Here is a 23279-nt window from a genome sequence, read left to right as displayed (position 1 = left end):
CCTTATCAAAAAATCAAAATATGTTCTCGCACCCATTATCAAAAATCATAGAAGTAGGTCAGTTCTTTAAACCTATATATATATATATTTGTATTTGCAATAATCGTTAAAAAATGTATTATGTTAATAAATACATAGGTTTGACAAAACAAAGTAGTTGTACTTACGTGCCTGTGCTTAATTTGTGTTTTTGGTGATTTACCTTCTAAAAAAATCTGGCATGTCTTGCCCCCCCAGAAAGGGCATCTCACACCCACCGGGAGTGCGTGCACCCCAGGTTAAGAACCACTGGTTTAATCATTTGTTCCGGTATCTTTTGAGATATCAAAGTTCGGCTGACTGGTCTATAACTCCTCAGGTCCTCTTTGTTCCCCTTTTTAAAGATAAGGTACTATGTTTTCCCTTCTCTAGTTCTCCAGGACTTCACCTGTACTCCATGTATTCTGAAAGATAATTGGTAACGGTCCCAAGATTACTTCAGCTAGTTCCTTCAGTATCCTAGATTGAATTTTGTGAGGTCCTGCCAATTTGAATACATCTAACTTATCTATGTAAATAGTCTACAACCTTTTCTTTCCCTATTTTGGCTTGTGTTCCTTCTCCCTTGTTGTTAATATTAATTGTGTTAAAAATCTGGTCACAATTTGCCATTTTAGTGAAGACTGAAGCAAAATAGACATTCTGACACCTCAGCTTTCTTGGTGTTACCCGTTGTTAGCTCTCTTTCCCTCTGAGTGGAGGACCTACACTTTCCTTCATATTTTTTTTTTTTTGCTCCTAAAGTATTTATAGAACCTGTTCTTTTTGCCTTTTATGCCCCTTTGCTATGTGTAACTCATTTTGTGTCTTAGCTTTTCTGATTTTGTCCCTCCATGTGCTATTTTGCTGTACTTGTCCTTAGCAGTTTGTCCATGTTTCCACTTTCTGTAAGATTCCTTTTTGATTTTCAAATCATTAAAGAGTTCCTGATGGAGCCATATTAGCTTCATTATTCTTCATGTCTTTCCTTTGAATTGGGGTAGTTTGCTGTTGCACCTTTAATATTGTCTCCTTGAGAAACTGCCCGCTCTCCTGAATTCCTTTTTTTCCCTTAGATTTTCTTCCTATGGAACCTGTTCTCTGAGTTTCTTAAAATCTGCTTTATTGAAGTCCATTGTCATTATTCTGTTGCTCTCACTCTTTCCTTTTCTTAGAATTATGAACTCTTATCATTTTATTATCACTTCCACCCAAATTGTTTTCAGCCTTCAGATTCACAACCATTTCCTCCCTGTTAGTCAGAATCAAGTCTAAAATCGCTGTCCCCAAGTAATTTCCTCTATCTTCTGAAACACAAGGTCGTCCCCAACACATTATAAGAACTTACTGGACATTTTGTGTTTTGGCATATTATTTTTCCAACACATGTCTGGATAGTTGAAGTCCCCCATTACTTCCAGGTCTTGCATTTTGGATATTTCTGTTATGTGTGCTAAAAGTGCCTTATCCATTTTCTCCTCCTGATTTGATGGGGTCTATCATAGACCCCCCCCACCGTGACATCACCCCTGTTTTGTCACCTTTTTATCTTCACCCAGAGACTTTCATCTGCCTCTCACCCACCTTCTGGACCTCAGAACAAGTGTATATATTCTTGATGTATACAACACTTCCTCCCTTGCCAGTCATTTTGATCATCATCTCCCCTTTGCCCCTTTTTGTTTCTAATTTATCTGTTGCAGGGAAGGCTGAAAGGAGTCTCTAGAGTTTCTTTGATGCCTATGACATTTTCATGTGCTATCGAAATGAGAGTGCTGATTTGTTAAAAAAATATATATTTTTCTTGCCTTATGGTCATCTTTCTTTTGGTCTCCTGTCAGGTCTCATTAGCTGCACTTGTTCAGGACTCCGTACAGTTCTTCATGCTCAGTGACTGCTGTGTGCCATGTAATTCAATAAAACTAAACAAGAAATATCTCTCTCTAACTGCAAGAGACAGCTACAGTAGCCCTATGGGTTATAAATCTGCCAAATCAACCATTCTCAGTTGATGCCAGTCATTACTATGTTTACAACATAATACAAATGTTTTACAATGTTGAAATATTATTTTAAAGGAAAATTATACACATGTAATTTATTTTTAAGCAGTATTGGTATATTGTACTACAATTACATTGAGCTATTTCAAGTTTAGAGATTCCTTAACTGAACAAGAGTTGTTCTTACAACGTCTGTGGATAAAAGAACCTATTATAAAAATATAGATCAAATGAAGAAATACCTTTTGACTTAGCTAGATTAGAAATTAAATGAGACTGCATTATCAAACGCATGAGGATTTGTGCTCCTTTCACTGTGTCTAGATTTTGTTTAGGGGCCACACAAGGCATCTAAGCACGAGCTTTCCCTTGCTCTACTGAACTGAGACCTGAGCATACTTTCAGCCTTTAGGACGGTGGTAAGCAATCAGGGTTTAAGTGTTTTAATTTGCCTACCAATATCCTTAAACATTTTTCTTGTCTTAGGGATATATTTGTCTCTCATGCTTCAACTATATACAGCAGAATCTTGGCAAACAATCTCCTCTGAAACTGATATTTCTCTGACAGCTATTAGGGGTGCTTGAGGCCTTACAAATTTACACCCTACCCTTTGTGAGTGAGAACATCTGGTCCATGACACTCCCTTGCAGCGTGAAAAGTGAGAGATAAGAGCCACACTGGACTTAACTCAGTATACCTAAGGCCTAATCCTGCACTTGAAGTATGTTGACTTCAATGGTGTTACTTAAAGTTAAGCATTAGAGCTGGTCTGGAATTTTTTGATGAATTTTTTTTTGTCAGAAAATGCCAATTCATTGAAACTTTGCGGAATTGTATCTAGATGAAAATTTCATTGGGAAGGTTTCTCAGGTCCACAATGGAATTTCTGGTCAGAGAGAGAGAGAGAGAGAGATTGACTCTCCCAGAATAGCCAAAAGCCCAGTGGTTAGGGCACTCACCTGTGGGAAACCCAAGCTTAAGTCTCTGCTCTGGCTGATTCAGAGTGGGAACTTGAATTTGAGTCTTCCATATCCAGGTGTGTGCTCTAAACACTGGGCTAATGGCTATTCTGGGGTAGGTCTTTCTGTGCAACACATTTTGAAGGGTCTAGTTTTTGTTCCAATATAGAATGAAATTAGACATCAAAACCTTGACACTTTTTGCAAACTGGAATTCTTGTTTTCAAGCCAACCCTATTAAGCATGTGTTGAATTCTTTGCAAGATTAAGGTCTACATGTGTAACGTGCATAATTATATGTAGGGATGAATGACGCCGCATACAAAACTATCATTGCACTCACGCATGATAGTCACATTATTTGTTTGCTCAGGAATGTCCAAAGACAATATTTGGGCTTGATCCTCTACCTACTGAAGCCAGTCGCAAAGCTCCTGTTGGTTTTATTCGTGCAGGATCATGCTCATTAACAAGACTAACTGAAGTCCGAATTAAGGCACTTTTTTATTGCTGTGCCTACCCACCCTGTACTGGCTTTAGACAAGGCTATTATCAGCTCACTTTTGAGTGCAATTAAAAAAATCACAAGCACATTAACAAATGTGCCGAAAAAGTTGCATGGACGATGCCCAAACAGAGGGAAGATACTCAATATATACAGAACAGTGAGAGGAAAAATACAAAAAAAAAAAAAAAAAAATCCATGTAGACTAAAGAGCCTCTATATAAAATGTGTAATGGTACAGGTTTCTTATTGGAGTGTAGATGCATCTCCTCCAATTGTAAGAACAGAGACTGGGAGAGGGGGCAAGAGAGAAAAAATGCGCAAATTTAAAGTGATCCTTATACAGTTTTCATGAGAGCAAAAAGATCTTTATATAAAGTAGGTTTGAAATCAAGAGTTGGTCATGCTGCAGTCAAATATATAACTGGCCTAGTGAGCTGAGCACAGTTCTGGGAATCAGCAAGTCCTGAGCTTTGAGCTTGGCTTTGATGCTTTTTCTGTGTCCATAGGCAAATAACTCTCTCTGCCACTGTTTTCCCATTTGTAACATAGGGCTAAATACCTCACTCTGGTGTTAAAATGGTTAATTTAATAACACTTTCAAAGTGCTTTGAACATCTAAAGTGCAGTGAGAGGGCCAGTTAATTTACTAATCTAGCTGGTTTACACAATATGAGCAGAAGAAGTGATTCTTCAAAGCATGTTGGTGGCTTTATCCGTAACAATCATCTCAAGGCATAATTTGCTTTATATTTAGGAACTGAATTTCATTAACTGATAGACATTTAAATGCATGAACATTAACATCCTAATAGTATATGTTGAATAGGGACTATGAGAAGAGGAGTGAGATCATCATACGAGAAAGTGCTGGGAATGCTAAGGAATATATAAAAAGCTGTCAAAGTTTAGTAAGGAATCTCTGTCAAAATTAATTTCTTAAACAAAAATGTTAATTGGCTGCTTTAAAAAGAGCGTTGTCCATCTTGTGGACCAACTTGCTGGCAGATGGATTCTATGTAGACTGAAACCTTTTCTCCTTTAGAATATAGAACAAACACATCAGTAGCTAGCTAAAAAGACCCTTAATTTCATTATTACCAGGTTGCCAGTGGAGATGAGAGTGGGTGAGTGTCCTGTGCAGAAAATGGCCTCCTGTCTGAGATCTAATGTTCGACAGCCTTGAAATCAGCTTTTGGTGGGGGCCAAAGGTTGGCAACACCAAGGTTAGTGCCTGAAAGATTATTTAAAGTTTCAATTGCAGCATTGTAAAGCTAATGTGGGACACTTCGGAGCTCTTTTGTATTCCCTGACACTAAAACATGAAGTTGGATGTTTTTGCAGAGCCATGCTTCTGTCTAGGTCAGCTTGTGCATCAGGAGATAATGCTGAGCAATAAAGATGGCTTTTCCAGCCTGGATGGTTATCATATTTGTTCCATTTCATTCATGGCTTCTACTAAATAGGTTTTTGGTCTGTGTTTTAAGTGTAGCTGAAGCCATTAAGCCATTAAATGAATTTGGCAGGGACATTGCATAGACCTACTAATGTAGTTTAAGATCTGGATAGGATAATGTTTATCTATTATGAAAGGAGGAGACATTTCCTGATCTAATGTACAAAACCAAAGTGCAAATGTTCCTCTCCATAGAAATCTTTAGTAAAAGGAGAAAGATTTATACAATTTAAAACTGCCCAGTTTGTGACTGTGATGGGGTGTGCTGGAGGCCTTACAGTCTTATCACACCCTGTCCCAGAAAGGAGCAGTGAAGGTGGGTCCTCCAGGCCTGCCTAGAGTGCCTGCAGGGAAGCAGCCAATCAGAATGGAGGAGTGTCAGCTAAAAGAAGCTGCAGGGTGTGAGCAGCTCAGTTGCTGGCTGGGACCAAAAGGGTGAGGCAGGCTTGGAAGGCTGTGAAACTCTCCAAGTGAGGAGGCCTGAAAGAGACCCTACTTAAGCAGGGAACAAACAGAGAATTTTAGCCCTGAGGTAATGGTAAAGTAGAAGCGGCTACGTGGGAAGTGGCCCAGGGAATAAAAGCAGCAACTATTACAGGGAGTACCATGTGGCTGCTATTTAGAGGGACCCTGGGTCAGGACCCAGGATAGTGTGTGGGCACAGATCCCCCCTCCACCCACTGGCAGAGTGGCCAAAGCCCCAAGAATGGGACAAGTTTCATTTAAAAGCCCAAGTGAAAGGCAGGACTTAGAGTCTCCAGGGAAGATGTCCTGGGGGCACTACTCTATAACAGGGTAGGGACGGACTTAAAGCTAGCCCAGAAGTGGCTGAGAACTGAGCCCAGAGACAGGGCTGGAGACATTACCAAGGGCACAGGGACAGGCCCCGTTGGACCTTTTACCCCAGAAGAAGTTCGTTCATGCGTTTGATCGTGTGACTTAGCTGGAGTCACTGAAGACTTGCCTGACAAAGGCAACAGCCGACAGGGGGCACCACGAAAAAAGAGAGAGTGCAGGTTCATGCTCACCCATCAGGAGGCACTCACAAGAGGTGAGTGTGCACTGTCACAATGACCAAAGCACTAGATTTTTGGGGGTGGTTTTTTGCTTCCCTGGCAGATAATTTTCTTCTGACTAATCTGGCCTGCTGCATGCAAAGCCCGCATCTGCAGCTCTCTAGGTTTGGGTTGATTAAGAAGTCTTCATACAATGACTGGGCCCTTGGATAGTGGATAGTATGTGGCATTTATAGAATAATCTAATGAAACAGGAATTTGTTTTGATCACGAAGATTCAGTTGATATTAAATTATAATCCTTATCTGAAACAGTATTGTGTTTTCTCAGTGTTGTCATTTCCTTGGGGCTCAGCCATGCTGACATTGAGAATGGGGTAAAAGCCAAGACTATGCTTTTCATATTTGTTTTCAAGGAAGTGCATGACCAGGTATAATACCAGACCCCAAATCTAGCTAAATTGGACTTTGTGTTGACGGTTTCACTCAGAGAAGGGTAAAAAACTTTATAAAAATGCTGTAGCTATTAAACAACCAGGAAATACAAACTCTGTGCTGAACTTAAAATAAATCAAACATTCACAAGCGTACAAATACACAGTTATGGTACCAAAATAATTTTCATCCTGCCCCCGAAGCCAATACCCCCAGCTTCTTTTTCCTGCCTTCTATACCTACTTATTTTTGGATTAACGACTTTTTCCTTGAGGCCTTAAGAAGTCTTCAAGCTATCCCTTAAAAAACCACTTTATGGAAACAGTGACCATAGCAATGCCTTCGATATTTTCCTCAGATGGACTTTATGGCTATGGAGATGTTGAATTTGGAGAAAGCAGTGTTTATAGTATCAAAAACATGTACTGCTGAATATTGGTTTCATAACTGGTTTCAGATATACACAGTCCTGAAAGCAAATGCAATTCTTCATCACCATATTAGCCTTGAGTCTTTTCATGCAAGTGCTGTAATTTCATAACCTGGGTCCAGGAGGTTTCTATAGTATATCTATTTGTGCTAGCTCTGCATCTAATACTACTGGTTAAAGTCACAGTAATGAAGTGGGGAATGACTGGCTTTTGTATGCTATATTCTAAGCAGAAATGTGTGAAATCAGTCTTGATCAGTGAACTAAGTATAACCATAAAAAAGGAGATGATACAGTCATTGAACAAGTAAGATCAAGGCATGCTTCTTGGATTTGCAGGGAGCTGAAACAATGGCTCACAAACTCAACCCTAAAAGATGGAATTTGAAATGATAACATTGTTTTTTGTATTTGGTTTATAGATGTTTGACAGGAGCAAGCCAACTGATGAAGCTTCTGCTGCTTCAGCACAAGGTAAGCAACTTAATTATTAAAACAAAAATACTGACATTCAAAACACAAAAAAAGCATCTATTTTAACTAAAAATATGTCAATTCCCATTGTTGTTTTGGTTGGGATAGTAGTTTTGTCAATTCCTGTTCTAAATTCATAGAATCCTAGACGTCAAGGATAGACGAAAGACTGTTTAAATTATTAATTCAACTTCCTTGTAGGTGCAATGAATTGTTTTATAGTGAACTGTTAAACAGCTGCTGCATTTTACCCCAGAGGTGACTGCATTATTGTGACAGGTGAAGTGATTTCAGCATACAGGGCCTAACCTTGGTCCCGATTAATTCAATAGAAAAATTCCAATGATGTCAACTGTAAAAAGATAAGGGTTATAGTTTATGCAGCTCTTTGGGGGTGACTGATTCTGTATAAATGCAAGTTTTCCTAAATTTAATCAATTCTACTTTTGTCGTCCTATAAAACACATTATTTTTGACACTGACAATTTAGTGCATAGGTAACAATGACCAGTTTTGATTTCTTCTGCCTGGTTTTCTATCTCTGCTTTTTTTTTTTTTTTTTTTTAAATAGGCATAGAAAGACGAGGTATTGAAGGATCCCTACGACAGGAGAGCAGTAGCAGGTGAGTTAGATGATATAATTAGCATCAAACTTTATTGCTTACACTAAATTAACTAGGGAGAATCTAGCTTTTGACATTAAATTTGACCCCATAAAACTGATGATAATGCAATATTTTCAACTGTACGGTTAATGGTCTCTTTATCCTGTGTATAGGTATCACTAAACACGTACATTGCAGTTGTGCCCTTTGATCCCTCATTAATATCAGCAGTGAGATTGAAGGTCAAAAATTTCATTTTTGGCTTCAGAATTCCAGAGAACCTGAAAAAAAACCCAGCAGCCAACTAGCCCAAAGTCGTTTTTCAAGATTAGCAGAAGGTTTAAATATGACTTCAATTCCTGTTACCTTCTCTTTTTATTAAAAAAATAATCATGTAGACTGGCCATGGGTTTTGATGGCATTTACCTGTGGCTACATTAAAAAGATTCTTGATTTTTTTAAAAGTACTTCCTAATAAGAATTTTATATAGAAATGCTGATATTGCTGGGATGGAGTTGTTTCATTTCTGAAGTTAAAAAAAATCTATCTCTTTTGCTGCTACTTTCGTCTCCCTTGCTCTCCCCATCTCCTCATCCCTAGCTTTTGTCATCCTTTTTCTGCTCTCATTCTCTCTCCTCCTCTCTATTCTCCTTTTCAGTTTAATTCTCAAGTACAGCTACATCTCTTCTGTCTCCATTTTCAGCTCAGACCTCCCATCTGTCTCCTCTGTTCAAAACTGTTGCATCATTGCTGACTCTGTGCTCTCTGTTCCCATATCTCTCAGGTCTGTAGATCTGTCTGTCACTTCTTCTGCAGGGCTGCCTGTGCATATCATTACCTCGGCTTCAGTGCTTATCCAGGCCTTCATTTTCTTTTGCTTGGATTATTGTTGTTTCCTTCTCTGTGGCCTCCCCAAATCCCAGCTTCTTTTCTCCAGCACGTGGTCATGGTAAATGTAGGTACTAGTTACATAGGGAAAAATTGGAGAGAGCTCTCGTAGGCCAAATTTAAGCTGCTAGGTAAGAGAGGAAGGTCCAGGATCTCTTCGATAGCATGCTCTCAAATCCTTCCACACACAGGGCCAGAAAGACAGGCAGGACTTTAGGGTCTCAATGTGTGGATGAGATGATGGTGTAGGGAGGCAGGTTTTAGGTTTATTAGGAACTGGGGAACCTTTTGGTAAAGGAGAAGCCTGTGCAGGCAGGATGAGCTCCACCTAAACCAAAATGGAACCAGATTGCTGGCGTGTAAAATTAAAAAGGTTGTAGAGGATTTTTTTAAACTAAGGACTGGGGAAAAGATGACAGGTGCAGAGGTGCATGCGATTCAGGCAGAGAAAGCCCTAAGGGATGAGTTTATTAAAGGAGAAACTCTGTGTACTAGTAAAGAGGATAGGAAAGAAGCTGGGTAAAGTACAGGTAGAAGCAAGTGAGGAACAGTCAAACATCAGAGTCCCATTTAAATATAACAAATGAAGGCAAGCAACTGAATATTGACAAAATGTACAGGTGCTTATATGCTAGAAGCTGAACACTAGAATTGATGAACTAGTGTGCCTGGCATTAAAAGAATATTGAGCATCACAGAAACTTGATGGAATGAGAATGAACAATGGGACATGGTAATATCAGGGTACAAAATATTTAGGAATGTCAGAGTAGGTTGTGCTGGTGGAGGAGTGGCACTTTGTGAAATAAGGCATAAAGTCAAATAAAGCAAAAATCTTGAATGAACTAAATTACCATAAAATCTCTCTAGATGGCAATTCCATGCTTGAACAATAGGAGTAGGACCATACTACCGACCACCTGACCAGAATGATGACAGTGATTGTGAAATGCTGAGGGAGATTAGAGAGGCTACAAAGGCAGAAAACACAATAATGGGGGATTTCGGCTCTCCTCATATTGACTGGGTTTATGTCATCTCAGAAAGGGATACAGAGATAAAATTTCTACGACCATTAATGACTGCTTCTTGGAGCAACTTGTCCTGGAACCCACAAGGGGAAAGGTAATTCTTGATTTAGTCCTAAGTGGCGCACAGGATCTGGTCAAGAGGTAAATCTAGCTGAACCACTCGGTAATAGTGACTGTAATGTAATTAAATTAAACCTCTGTGTAGGAGGGGGAAATGCCCAAAAAACCCACCAGGGTGGCATTTAACCTCAAAAAGGGGAACTACAAAAAAGGGAGTAGCTAGTTTAATGGAAATTAAAAGGAGCAGTCACAAGGATGAAATGCTTGCAAACTGCATGGCAAATATTTAAAACACCATAATAGAACTGAGACTAAATGTTTACCCCAGATAACAGTAAGAGGATCAAAAATGCAATCATGGCTAAACAGCAGAGGAAAAGAGGCGGTTAGAGTCAAAAAGATATCTTTTTGAAAATTGGAAGTCAGATCCTGGTGAGGAAAATAGAAAGGAGTATAAACTCTGACAAGGAAAGTGTAAAATTATACTAAGGCAGGCCGAGAAAGAACTTGAAGTGTGACTAGCTAAAGAGACAAAAAGTAACAGCGAATTTTTGTTTGAGTGCATCAGAAGCTGGAAGCCTGCCAAACCATCAATGGAGTTACTGGACAAGGTGCTAAAGGAGCACTCAAGGAAGACAAAGCCATTGTAGGGAAGCTAAATGATTTCTTTCCACCCCTCTTCACAATACAGGATGTGGGGGAGATCCCCATACCTAAGCCATTCTTTTTAGGTGATATATCCAAGAAACTGTTCCAGGCTGAGGTGTCAATAGAGGGTTTTTTGGAATAAATTGATAAATTAACCAGTAATAAGTTACCAGAGCCAGATGATATTCACCTAAGAGTTCTGAATGAACTCAAATATAAAATTGCAAAACTACTAACTGTGATATGTAACCTATTGCTTAAAGCAGCCTATGCACCAGATGACTGGTGGATATCTAATGTAACAGATTTTTTTTTAAAAGGTTCTGGAGGTTATTTTGGCGATTATGGGCTGGTAAGCTGAACATCAGTACTAGGCAAATTGGTTGAAGCTGTAGTAAAGAACAGAATTATCAGATACATAGATAAATATGATGTGTTGGTGAAGAGTCAACATGGTTTTTGTAAAGGGAGGCACGCCTTACCAATCTATTAGAATTCTTTGAGTTTGTCAACAAGCATGTGGACAAAGGTGATCCAGTGAACATGGTGTACTTGGACTTTCAGAAAGCCTTTGAGAAGGTCCCTCACCAAAAGCTCTTAAGCAAACTAAGCAGTCATGGGATAAGAGGGAGCATCCTCTCATGGATCAGTAACAGGTTAAAAGATAGGAGACAAAGGGTAGAAATAAATGGTCAATCTTCATAATGGAGAGAGGCAAGTAGCGGTGTCCTCCAAGAATCTGTACTAGGACTTGTGCTGTTCATCATATTCATAAATTATCTGGAAAAAGAGGTGAAAAGTGAGGTGGCAAAATTTGCAGATGATACAGAATTACTCAAGATAGTTAAGTCCAGAGCTGACTGCAAAGAGTTACAAAGGGATCACACAAAACTACTGACTGTGTAACAAAAAGGCAAATAAAATTCAATGTTGATAAGTGAAAGTAATGCACATTGGAAAACATAATCCCAATTATACATATAAAATGATGTTTTCTTAATTACCTGTTACCACTCAAGAAAGAGATCTTGGAATCATAATGGATAGTTTTCTGTAAACATCTGCTCAATTTCACAGAAGCAGTGAAAAAAAGCTAACAATGTTAGGAACCATTAGGAAAGTGATAGATAATAAGTCAGAAAATATCATAATGCCACTATATAAATTCATGGTATGCCCACACCTTGAATAGTATGTGCAGTTCGGGTTATTCAGTCTTAAAAAAGATACATTAGAATTGGCCAAGGTGCAGAGAAGTGTAACAAAAATGATTAGAGGGATGGAACAGCTTCCATATTAAGGGAGATTAAAAAGAATGAGATTTTTCATTTTAGAAAAGAGACAGCTAAGTGGAGATATGATACTGGTCTATAAAATCATGAATGATATGGAGAAACTGAATAGTGAAGTGTTATTTACCCCTTCATATAACACAAGAACCATGGGGTCAACCCAATGAAGTTAACAGGTAGCAGGTTTAAAACAAAAGAAAATACTTTCTCACACAACTCTGTCAACTTGTAGAACTTGTTGGCAGGGGTTGTTGTGAAGGCCAAAAGTGTAACTGGGTTCAAAAAAGAATTAGATAGGTCCACGGAGGATAGGTCCATCAATGGCTATTAGCCAAGATGCTCTGGGACGCAACTCCATGCTGCAGGGGTCCCTAAGAACTCCATCTGCCAGAAATTGGGACTAGATTACAGGGAAGGGATCACTCAAAATTGCCATATATTGTTCGTTCTCTCTGGCACTGGCCACAATCAGAAGACCGCATACTAGGCTAGGTGGGCCATTGGTCTGACCTAGTATGGCCGTTCTTAGGTTGTTTTCTTACATTCCTTAAACAACTCCATTGGCTTCCCATTCATTGTACAGTTCAGTTCAAAATTGTCTTCCTTTTTAATTAAAATCCTTCAAGGGCTCACTGCAGCCTATCTTATGGGACCAGGTCTTTTTATTCCCCTCTGAACTGGCTGCTTCCACGTCTTGCTGCACATTCTTGCCACTGTCACTGTCAGAACCCCTCCTCTGCAGCTGCTGGCTGCACCAGTGTTCTGATATTGCTTCTCTTCATCAATTCTCCATCTCATTTCAATCTCTTCTGAAAATGTATCTTTCCCTACTTCTATCTCTTGATTTTTCTCTCTGCTATTATTTAACTCCCTAAACCAGGGCTTCTCAAACTTTTTTATAGTGTGGACCACATATAAGTCGAGATTTTTGTCTGGCGGACACTGTCCTTTCCTCCTCTTTACTCTTTCTCTTCATTCTTCCCTTCTCTTCCTTGTCCTCTCTCTTGTTTAAGTCTTTAGAAGGTGCTTGATGGCACTTCTGCAGATTAAAAGTGAACTGCAAATATTCACAAATTGCAGTGGCAAGATGGGTATTCAACACAGAATTAATTTTAAACAGTTTTTTCATTTTTTTTCACGCTCCCACACAGCTACATCCTGTGCATTCGTTTGGTTTTTTCTCCTCAATAGTGTTCCTACTCTTCAGGAGAAGTATGGTTTTCACTTCCCACAGCATGGCAGTCATTTTGACATATAAATCTAAATCATATCAACTTCCTTGACATTTATACGATGGAAAATATTCAGGAGTTGGTTTAATCTGCTTCATTAAAAAATATCTTTATTAAAAACATCTTTTGTGACCTGACAGCAGTCAGCACTTACATTTCAAGTTACAGTTCAAGTTACATTTCATAGTTATTTTTGGGTGATGATTTCATCTCTTATTATCTTTATTTCTTTAATTTTGATAATTATGATCTCTGGCCAATACCGTATATAAATAGTGGGGTTATGACTATAAACTTGTTGTACACACCTGTGGGTCCCTCCGAAATCTGCATGGTTATATAGGTTCTTCAAGGCAGAAAGAGTGCTTTCTGATGGTAATTTCTGTAGCCCCTGCAATCTTTTTGCAAAACTTCCCTGCAGTATTCTGAAGGAAGTTTCTTTTTTTTTTTAATTGTATTCATAATACTATGAGTGCTTGCGAGAGTATGGTGAATTCTTGATATACATGACTGGCTTTCTTTTTAGGTTTGCATATGATATTCAGGAAAAACTTCAACACTTCAGCAGCATGAGTGGATTTTAAGCTCAGCACCATGAATCCATCTAAACGATTATGCTTGAATATGAAAAAGAATACATTTTTGATAGTATGTCTTAATGTTTTATTAAACACCTGAAATATAATAGATTTATAAGTCTGATTTTTCTCACTGAAAACTACTAGTAATATCAGTAAACTTTTCTCCTGTCAGTGTAAGCATACGAGGGCCAGAGCAGGTTGGACCTGGGTTATCCAGTGTGCAAAATAGACAAGGCTATTGCAACTGCTGCCACGTGCACTACAGCAATCTTGAACAGGTAAGACATTTGGAGCAGAGTAGGAAATTGGAAATGGGGAGCTTGATTTCATCTGTTTTTCCTCGCTAATTCTCACATCATTATGTCCTATATTAAGAGATGGTTGAAATAACAGGCACTCAGTAGTGTTGCCTGACCAGCTTGTTCAACTGTGTCAATCACTAATACTGAGCATCTTTTTTTAAAGTCAATACTGAATGGAACATAACCATTTTGATAGCTTTTTCTATCATGGATGGTTACATCATAGGAATCTATCATATTATGTGCTTATTAGGCTCCAATTACCTTAGTATCTGAGCACCTCCCAGATTTTTAAAAATAGAAATATCCATTTCTCTTTTTTTTCCCTTCCTTCTTAGGCTGTAGGAGAAGTTGCTTGATTAGTTTGTGGGGGTTTTAAAAATATATGTGTGAAAGAGAGAGAGAGAGAGAAACTGACTGAAGAAAAGCTAAGTGAAAGAAATGAGTTGTGAATTTCCTTCTGAAAGCGGTGAAACCCGTGACCATTCTTTTGTGACCATGGGTTCCATAGTCTTGGTCCAGCTCCTGTGATACAGTCATGTACTGTTGGTAGACAGTCTCATTACGTGGAGTATAGCAGTTGTAGAGTGGAAGGTCGTCTGTCAGGTAACTCATTCCAGACAAGGACAGAGACCTTGAAATAAGCTCTGTGTTTAATGGGGAGCCCAGTGCAAAGAGTGGAGCAGAGGGGTGATTGTTCTCTTCAGCCTGCGTTGCTAAGCTTTGTTTTGCACCTATTAAGCTTTTTCAAGGGCAATGTCTTCATTCCTAGGATCACTATGTAATATGAGATAGCAGTATGAGTATGTTCAATATATAAACTGCACTGCACATCCTAAGGACATGAGTATTTGATCTTCTTTCTCCTGTTCTTTAACTCTACCATGGTCTGAAAGTGTTTGTTGTCTTGTGGACCAATGATAATCAAATAGCAGGAATCTGTTTTGTCTTCATCTGGTTCTGTATTGGGCTACAGATAATTTAAAGGTGTGTTCCCGTTGGGTTATGGGTTTATATTTCCTAAACATCTGAAGTTCAAGAAGTTATTTTTCCCATCATCATTTGTAGAGACTCTGTACCAAGCACAACAGATGCTGTAAGATGTATGCACGCTTTTGGAAGCTGTTAATTACACTTCAGTTCATCAAGATGCTTAACACATGCCTAACTTTGAGTGCATGAATAGTCCTAATGACTTACCCCTTGGCTTTAAAGTTAGGCACGTGCTGAAGTAACCATCCTGAATGAGGTTCTTAAAGACTTAGAGGAGGAGGAAAAATGTTTTTTCAACATCTTTCATTGCAACATGGAGAATTTTAAACTTAGAAAATGAAAGCCACCTTCCTGGAAAGATCCCTGAGTCAGTCAGGATACCAAGCTAGTGATCTGTTTTCTGTCTTTTCAGCATGTTTTCAGTTCCCAGCACAGACATTTCACCATGTACTGCAGGAATCGCACAGGTACCACCACCCTGATGGAGCGTTTCCTGCAAGATGTTCTGCAACATCATCCCCACAGATACCATGACAACAGGTATAACATACAGTTTGTTTTTATCTATGTGTTGGTATAATGCATATATGGTTCAGCTTAGCTGTAGAAATATAAAACTTCAACTACATTCTTCCCATTTTAAGGTAGAAACTTCCACACTGAAGCAACTTTAAAAGAAAAGACTATTTACAAAGAAGGAATAGGAGTGGCTAGTATTTTATGTATTCCCTTTGCATTTATTTCAGATCTTTCTGTTTTATCACTTTATTTAATTATTTTAATATAATCATCATGGTAGCATAATGGCCTGTGACATTAAATGAAAACAAGCACCATATTAAACTAACAGACCACACACTTACAAACCTTACCTCGTGTACATCAACTGAATACATACTAGACTGACAGTAAATTTTTGATGCATTTGTTGAAAGAGTTCAGACATATGCCTTTTTGATGATGATTAAGATAATTTGTGGATTATGTAAACTGAATTTTTACATGTCAGTGTTATTATCTGAATGTAGGAACTGTAAGGGTAATGGGATATTTACATAAACAATCCCAACTGGCTTCTTCAGTACTTGTTAATGCTTAGGTTTTGTATAGTACTGGTGTGTGTGTGTGTGTGTGTGTTTAAATTGCTAGAACTATATTAACTATAAGGTATTTTGTGTAAGATTATCAGACTAGCCAGCTGAAAGGAAACCAAACAGGCTTCACTCCTGATTAAGTCTCCAGTAGGTGCTCAGATACCACAGTGTTGGGCACAGTATAAGAACATCAATAATATTGTACCTTAATAACCACCTTTCTACATTCCAGAGAGCCAGCACCTTAATGCCAACCTCTCTGCTCTTCCTTAAGACAACTTTCTTTTGTAGAGAAAGTTATGTCCCCAAATAATACATTCAGATGAAGTGCTAGAAGAGAGCTGGTAAGGAGTCAGTCTGTCTTGTCAGGAATCGGTCAAGTTGATATTAGAAGAGGATATGACAGAACAATCTTTCAGGCTTGTCCTTGTCAAATTAACTGGGACATGCACACATCAGCATAAATAAAAAGTACTAGTTCGAAAATGCTTTCCATTTTCTCACGAAGAAAATACACGAAGAACTTTAAGGCAACATCCGAATGGACATGTGTTTGATGAGCTGATTGAAATGCAAGATTAGTACATTTGGGGAACAAAACGTACTTGGTAGAAAGAAGCAGTTCCCATTAAGTTGCAGAAATAAAAGAGTGGGATGGGAGAAATAATGGAAAAATTAGTTGAGTGGCTGTGGAAGAACACAGCCCCAAATATAGATGGTGTGGGTGCAGTGACCCAAAGAAGAAAAAGAAATAAGTGCATTGCTTTAAGTACAATTGTGCTCTTCAAAGAGACTATGTAAAAATGGCAGATTATTAACTTTCAGATCAGAGAGTGAGGTGGATACATTCTTTAAAATGAACCAGATTGTTTGCAAAGTTCCAGTCAGTTACACCCGTAGAAACCCAATAAAGACACTGAACTTGTATAGGCAACATTGAAAGCACAGTGTGAAAATAATGTGGTTGCATGGATATGTCTGGGGCCTGATTTGGCTTACAGAACTTGTACTACTGATGATGTGTGTGAGAAGGAAGAACCCAACATGACTTTTGGATCCTAGGATGAGTTTCCAAGGATGATAGCTATACAAACCATCTTTTTACTTAAGTCCTGAAATTTTGTCATTAATTATAATAATTCTGGGAATTCTCAATGTTCATACAAATATCTAGTCCTCTTTTGAATCTTTCTATGATCTTGGCCTAAGTGTGTTTGTGGCAGTGAATTCCACTGTCATAAATATGTATTGTTTTATCATTTTTAATTTCCTGCCCTTTATTTTCATTTTCTATCCCCTTGTTCTTGAGCTACGTGGCAGGGAGAATAGAAACTTCCAATGTACCTTCTCTAGACCATTTATTATTTTATATACGTTTATTATGTATCTCCTTATTCATCCCCTTTTCAAGGTAAATGATCCCAACTTTTTCATTCTCTCTTCATATGAGGTTTTCATGTCCTCAGTCATCCTCAGAACCCTATTAAATTCTGCAACATCCTTTTTGTGATGGGGTGACCAGTATCAATGATCCAGATGAGGCTGTATCATATAAAGGCATTAATAATATTTTCTATATTATACTCCATTCCATTTCATATGCATCCTAACAGCTTAGCTTTGTTTGTTGTGTGTTGAGTAGAGGTCTCCATTGAGCTGTCTATAGTGAATCTGCGGTCCCTTTTCTGAGCTGATACAGTTCATTTAGAATCTTATATGGTGTATGAGTAGTTTAATTTTTTCCCTTCCAATTTGCATGACTTTGCATTTATCAAAATTGAACTTCATTTGCCATTGAGGTGCCCATTCACTTAGTTTGTTTAAGTCTCTCTGAAACTCCTTTCAGTCCTCTATAGACTTGTGAATTGTGAAAGAGTGTACTCAACATTTGGCATGCTCCCCGCAGCTGCATGTAGCATAGCAGACTTGTTCCCCATCTGGTGCCCCCTGTTGATGGTAGTCTCTTTCCTTGTATTTCAGTCAGGTCACGTTAAAATCCACCCCTTCTGGGATAAGTGTCCCACAAATAATCCAGTGCTTTTACAAAAGGTCTTCGGCTTTGACTCTGAACCCTGTAGGCCTTGTGCTCTCTAGGCTCAGGGTTTTGAGTATCCTTATCCTCTTATATTAGGAGTGCTTCACACCACCTTCCCCTGGTGGCTAGTAAGGAAACCCAAGGCCTCCATTTCTGGGTTCCAGACCTGGGATCCTGTAGTGAGCAGGCAAGATCTGTCTATTCATATCTATCCCTGGGCTTCTTCCTACCGTAACCTTTTAGTAGGCCTTCTCCCCACAGCCTCACAGTATTCACCCTCCCCTGGAATCCTCCAACAAAATCCCAAACTAAAAACATAAACTTAAACCAACTTCCTCCCTCCTCAGGCTTGGCCTTTCATGCCACCTATTCTTCTGCAGGCTTCCAGCTTCCAATATACTTCAAGACTCTCTTGTTTATTTTTACATCTTCAGCTATTTGCTCTTCAAAATCCTTTTTGTCCCTTTTAATTTCTTTCTTGTATATTGCCTACTGTTCCTATTTATTGGCTTCACTAGGGTTAGATTTACAAATTTTGAAGGATCTCTTTTTGGCTTAACTACCCTCTTGAACCTTGTTATTTAGCCATATTGGTTTGCTCTCCTTCCTTCCTTGTAATGTTTTTTTTAATGTTTATATGAATAATATACAGACGTTGTATGCACATACACACACTAACTCAGTACACATTATAGTACACATGTTCCCTAGAGGGGAACATGGCACATTTAGATAATGTGTTACACAAATGCTTTGTAGATGTGTATCTGTATAATATAGAGACATGCATGAATGAACACACACTCACACCGCATAACACATTAACTAGATGTGTCATGTTCCCCTTGAGCAGCTGATTCGGATATCTGCTTTACATCCATGAACCATGTTTGCGTATCAGATGCGGATACAAATTTTGTATACGCGCAGGGCTCTAAAGATAAGACCTGTAAGTTGTAATTTTGCAATTTAATGGCCAAGCTCAGCCAGTATACTGACTGAGCCTTAACTATGAAGCCACTACAGTGCTTCCATAATAATCAACTCCTGGGGTGAAACAAACATCTTTTATGTTTTAGTGTAATCACATCATTCACATGTAACAACCAAGAATCAGTGAGTAGGTCACCCTAATGAGTGAAGACTAAAATAGTATTTCACCCCGGCAACTGATATATATTATTTATAAGAAGATAGTGAAAGTGTTTTATTACTTTGTTTTAGCCATTATGATTTTCTTACATGTTGCATTGATGGAAGGAGGAATATTTCTGAAGAATGTTCCACACTATTGACAGTGTTTTCTTTCAAAGGGACAATGGAATAATCCCTATACTGTGGGATGCTGTCACAGATCTGTAACATTCTAACCAGCTGATGTTCCTGTGTTGTAGAGCACTAATTTGTGGTTTGAAATTGATTTCCTCGTGTATAAAGGGAATAGCTCAGAATAAAGAAATGATGTTGACATAATGCATATAACACTTTGTTTATATTTACAACCCTTGAATGTTTATCTATCTGAAAAATTGCATTTATTTATTACTTGTGCAGTCCATGTATATACATATAGTTCCTGTGTGCCTATGTGTATTCTGTTGTGTGTGGACACACACTTATATTCCTGTCCAGCTATTTATAATATAAAGACATGAGTGAAATTATTTGCTTCCTTTGCACAAGTGCTTGATAACCACAGGCTACTCGAGCTGCAACGCTGCAACATTACACTAAGCTTTCCTGCAGCATAGCGCTACCAATCAAATGCAGTGGAGCTAGCTCAAGAAGGAGCGGGCAGATTTTCTTTTCTGGTTTTGCTGTCCCCAAAATAAAATTTTATAAACCGTTCTCCCCCATTGCTCTGGTAGGTCAGAGTACTGTTAATCACGGTGATAAGGATTCTTGGCACCAGGAGTGCTTCTGGGAATAGTGCTGCAGTCTCTTGTAAGCAGAAGATTCTCCAGGTCTTTCCTCCCCCTCATACACTGTATTTACATTCACAGACTGAAAGCTAAAAATACATATTTAAAGAATGTTTAGGTTTTCATGAAATTAAAAATTCAAACTTTAATTCATGATGTCCTGGGGAAAGAATGATGTGAGTTTAGGACAGAATGCGAGGTTGAACTATTATCCACCCTACATTTTATTTAAATTCAGAGTTAAAAAACAAAAAACCCAAACATCAACATTAAGGTTTCCATGACATTCATTTGTTTAATTCACTGTATTCTGAGGAAAAAATAGTGTAAGTTAAGGACATTTTGTGAGTGTGAACTTTGATAGTCTGACTTTGGCTGGTTTGTGTTACAACCTCATACTATCCATCCATTTACTTACTTTTACTATGCTCATTAGCATTATTTAATTATAGTACATATGTATTAACTTTGTCAAAGTTGTGTAATTTTAATTTTAAAAAAAGCTAATGAAAGTTTAAAATCTGTTACTTCCTTTATAAGCCAGTATATTAAATAAACAAATTTACTATCCTGATAGTACTAGACTTTTTTAAAAGCATAAATATATCACAGTTTACAGATTGCGTTAGTTTAGTTTTTATTAATGTAGTGTTTGTCATAGGCCACTGCACATAATACAGTAGAGACAAATTTTAAATCGACAACTCAAAAAAACAGATACAAATTTTAGAAATACAAATCAATATATAAGATTAACCCTTCCCTAACATCACCACCACTAAAATGATATACAAAACCAAGAGAAATATATTAGAACACGATTTCCTTTTGGTCAAAAGTAGCCTCACTTTCACATATTTTCATATTTTTATGGCTGACCAGACAAATAAGGCAGCAGTCCATATAACTTGACAACTTTCACTGGATAGCAAGTATTCAAATTTCTGAGCTGATATGGTAAAAGGTATCTGCTCCAGGAATGGAAATATCCATTTATTTCTTGGGGAGCAGTACAGGTTACAAGATCATAAATAGTGTAAAGTATCAGAGGGGTAACTGTGTTAGTCTGTATCCACAAAAGCAACAAGGAGTCTGGTGGCATCTTAAAGATTAACAGATTTATTTGTGCATAAGCTTTCGTGGGTAACCCCCCCACACACACACCTCTCCCGATGCATGGAGTGAAAATTACAGATACAAGCATAAATATATCAGAGGGGTAGCCGTGTTAGTCTGAATCTGTAAAAAGCAACAGAGGGTCCTGTTTCAGAGTAGCAGCTGTGTTAGTCTGTATCCGCAAAAAGAACAGGAGTACTTGTGGCACCTTAGAGACTAACAAATTTATTAGAGCATAAGCTTTCGTGGGTAAGAGGTTCTTACCCACGAAAGCTTATGCTCCCAATACTTCTGTTAGTCTTAAAGGTACCACAAGCATAAATATATATACTGGCACATGAAGAAAAGGGACTTGCCTTACAAGTGGAGAACCAGTGTTGACAAGGCCAATTCAGTCAGGATGGATGTAGTCCACGCCTAATAATTGAGGAGGAGGTGTCAATACCAAGAGAGGGAAAATGGCTTTTGTAGTGAGCCAGCCACTCCCAGTCCCTATTCAAGCCCAAATTAATGGTGTTAAGTTTGCAAATGAATTGTAGCTCTGCAGTTTCTCTTTGAAGTCTGTTTTTGAAGTTTTTTTTATTGAAGGTTGGCTACTTCTAAATCTATTATTGAATGTCCGGGGAGATTGAAGTGTTCTCCTTCTGGCTTTTGTATGTTACCATTCCTGATGTCTGATTTATGTCCATTTATTCTTTTAAGTAGAGACTGTCCGGTTTGGCCAATGTACATGGCAGAGGGGCATTGCTGGCACATGATGGCATATATCACATTACTAGATGTGCAGGTGAATGAGCCCCTGATGGTGTGGCTGATGTGGTTGGGTCTTCTGATGGTGTCACTAGAGATGGGGATAGAGTAGGCAACGGGGTTTGTTACAGGGATTAGTTCCTGGGTTAGTGTTTCTGTGGTGTGTAGTTGCTGGTGAGTATTTGCTTCAGATTTGGGGGCTGTCTGTAAGCGAGGACTGGCTTGCCTCCCAAGGCCTGTGAGAGTGTAGTACGCCTTCAACCTGGCCAGACCTGCATGGACAAAGACTCTTACGTCTCTCCATACCAGCCTACCTCCCTCCAAATAGGCTCTTTGCATATTACAAATTAATATGTATTACTTAACTAGTCAGTATTACCAGTTCCTTTAGATCTTCTACTGTCCCAGGTAGATATGCATTTCAGTACTGTAAGTTTTTGTTGCTTTTGGACATGCACCTTTGTTAGTAGTAGGCCTTGCTGACCATGTAAGGGCCAAATGCACTCCTTACTTGGGCAAAACTCTTGAGTTTGCTGTTATAAGGAGTGAAGGATTGATCTGTGGATCCATATTTAGCATTTTAAAAGTAGATTTAAAAAAAAATTGATAAAATGATTAATTCATTAGAAGTATACGCACCTATTTGTGAGGTGTATCTATTACTGTACGTGTTAAAATCTTTATAAATGCTTAGATTAAAGAAATTGCATGTTTCTAAACAGGATAATTAGACTTTGTTTTTTAATGAATTAATGGCATGTACTTTTTTAGTTTTAAAATTGAAACACTTTTGAGCTAGCTAAACATTTTGATTGTTACATAAAAATATAATTTTGAAAAAATAGCCAAACCGAATGGTTTACTGTTGAAGGCAATAGTTCTCCCACGCTGAGAATTTGTCTGCCAACTTTAAATCAGCAAATGTGTTAATGTCTGTATTGGAGTAAATCCTTAAGGTGGGACTGTACAATGAAAAGTGGCTAGGTAGAAATGCTTGCTCCTTACTCCACAGATTTGCTCCCCCTATGGAACCCTATGATGGTATTTGTAGAGTCATGTTTCAGAGAACCACTCTTTAAAAGAAGAGAATTTATGTACAAAGATGCTTATAAAGCTCTGTATAGCAGAATGATTAGTAGATCAACTATACATTAAAATAACTTAATTGTTCTTTATAAATCAATGGGATTAAAAGGGAAGAGAAAATCTTTTTCTTCTTTCTCTGCTATCATTTGTAGAATAATGATACTAATGTGATTTTAGCCATTCTGAAAAGCTCCCTGCTAGGAGAGGGTGAAAATAATATCTACCTGATCCTTTATGGCAGGGGTGAGCAAACTACGGCTCGCGGGCCACATGCGGCCTGTCAGACCTTTAATCTGGTCCTTGAGCTCCCGCCAGGGAGCGGGGTTGGGGGCTTGCTCCACTCCA

The 23279-nt window shown here is 38.4% G+C and overlaps 1 protein-coding gene across 4 annotated transcripts in view; it reads left to right on the top strand.

Annotated features, from left to right (window-relative positions):
- Window positions 1-23279, top strand: part of ZDBF2 (zinc finger DBF-type containing 2) — a 40116-nt gene that overhangs the window by 3982 nt on the left and 12855 nt on the right. Inside the window, exons 1-6 of one of the 4 annotated variants that reach the window (XM_054044545.1) lie at window positions 2362-2440; window positions 4593-4714; window positions 7247-7298; window positions 7870-7921; window positions 13809-13914; window positions 15344-15471. In XM_054044545.1, coding sequence (XP_053900520.1) covers window positions 4658-4714; window positions 7247-7298; window positions 7870-7921; window positions 13809-13914; window positions 15344-15471 — 395 coding nt within the window. In that variant the 5' untranslated portion in view covers window positions 2362-2440; window positions 4593-4657. Of the gene's footprint in view, window positions 1-2361; window positions 2441-2663; window positions 2746-4592; window positions 4715-7246; window positions 7299-7869; window positions 7922-13581; window positions 13704-13808; window positions 13915-15343; window positions 15472-23279 lie in introns of those variants that run through there. The other 3 variants (XM_054044546.1, XM_054044544.1, XM_054044547.1) reach the window with 3 other exon arrangements.

This window comes from Malaclemys terrapin, chromosome 11 (genome assembly GCF_027887155.1).
Source record: "Malaclemys terrapin pileata isolate rMalTer1 chromosome 11, rMalTer1.hap1, whole genome shotgun sequence".
NCBI lineage: Eukaryota > Metazoa > Chordata > Testudines > Emydidae > Malaclemys > Malaclemys terrapin.
The sequence above is the reverse complement of the archived record's forward strand: the minus strand, read 5'-3'. Positions and strand labels throughout refer to the sequence as shown.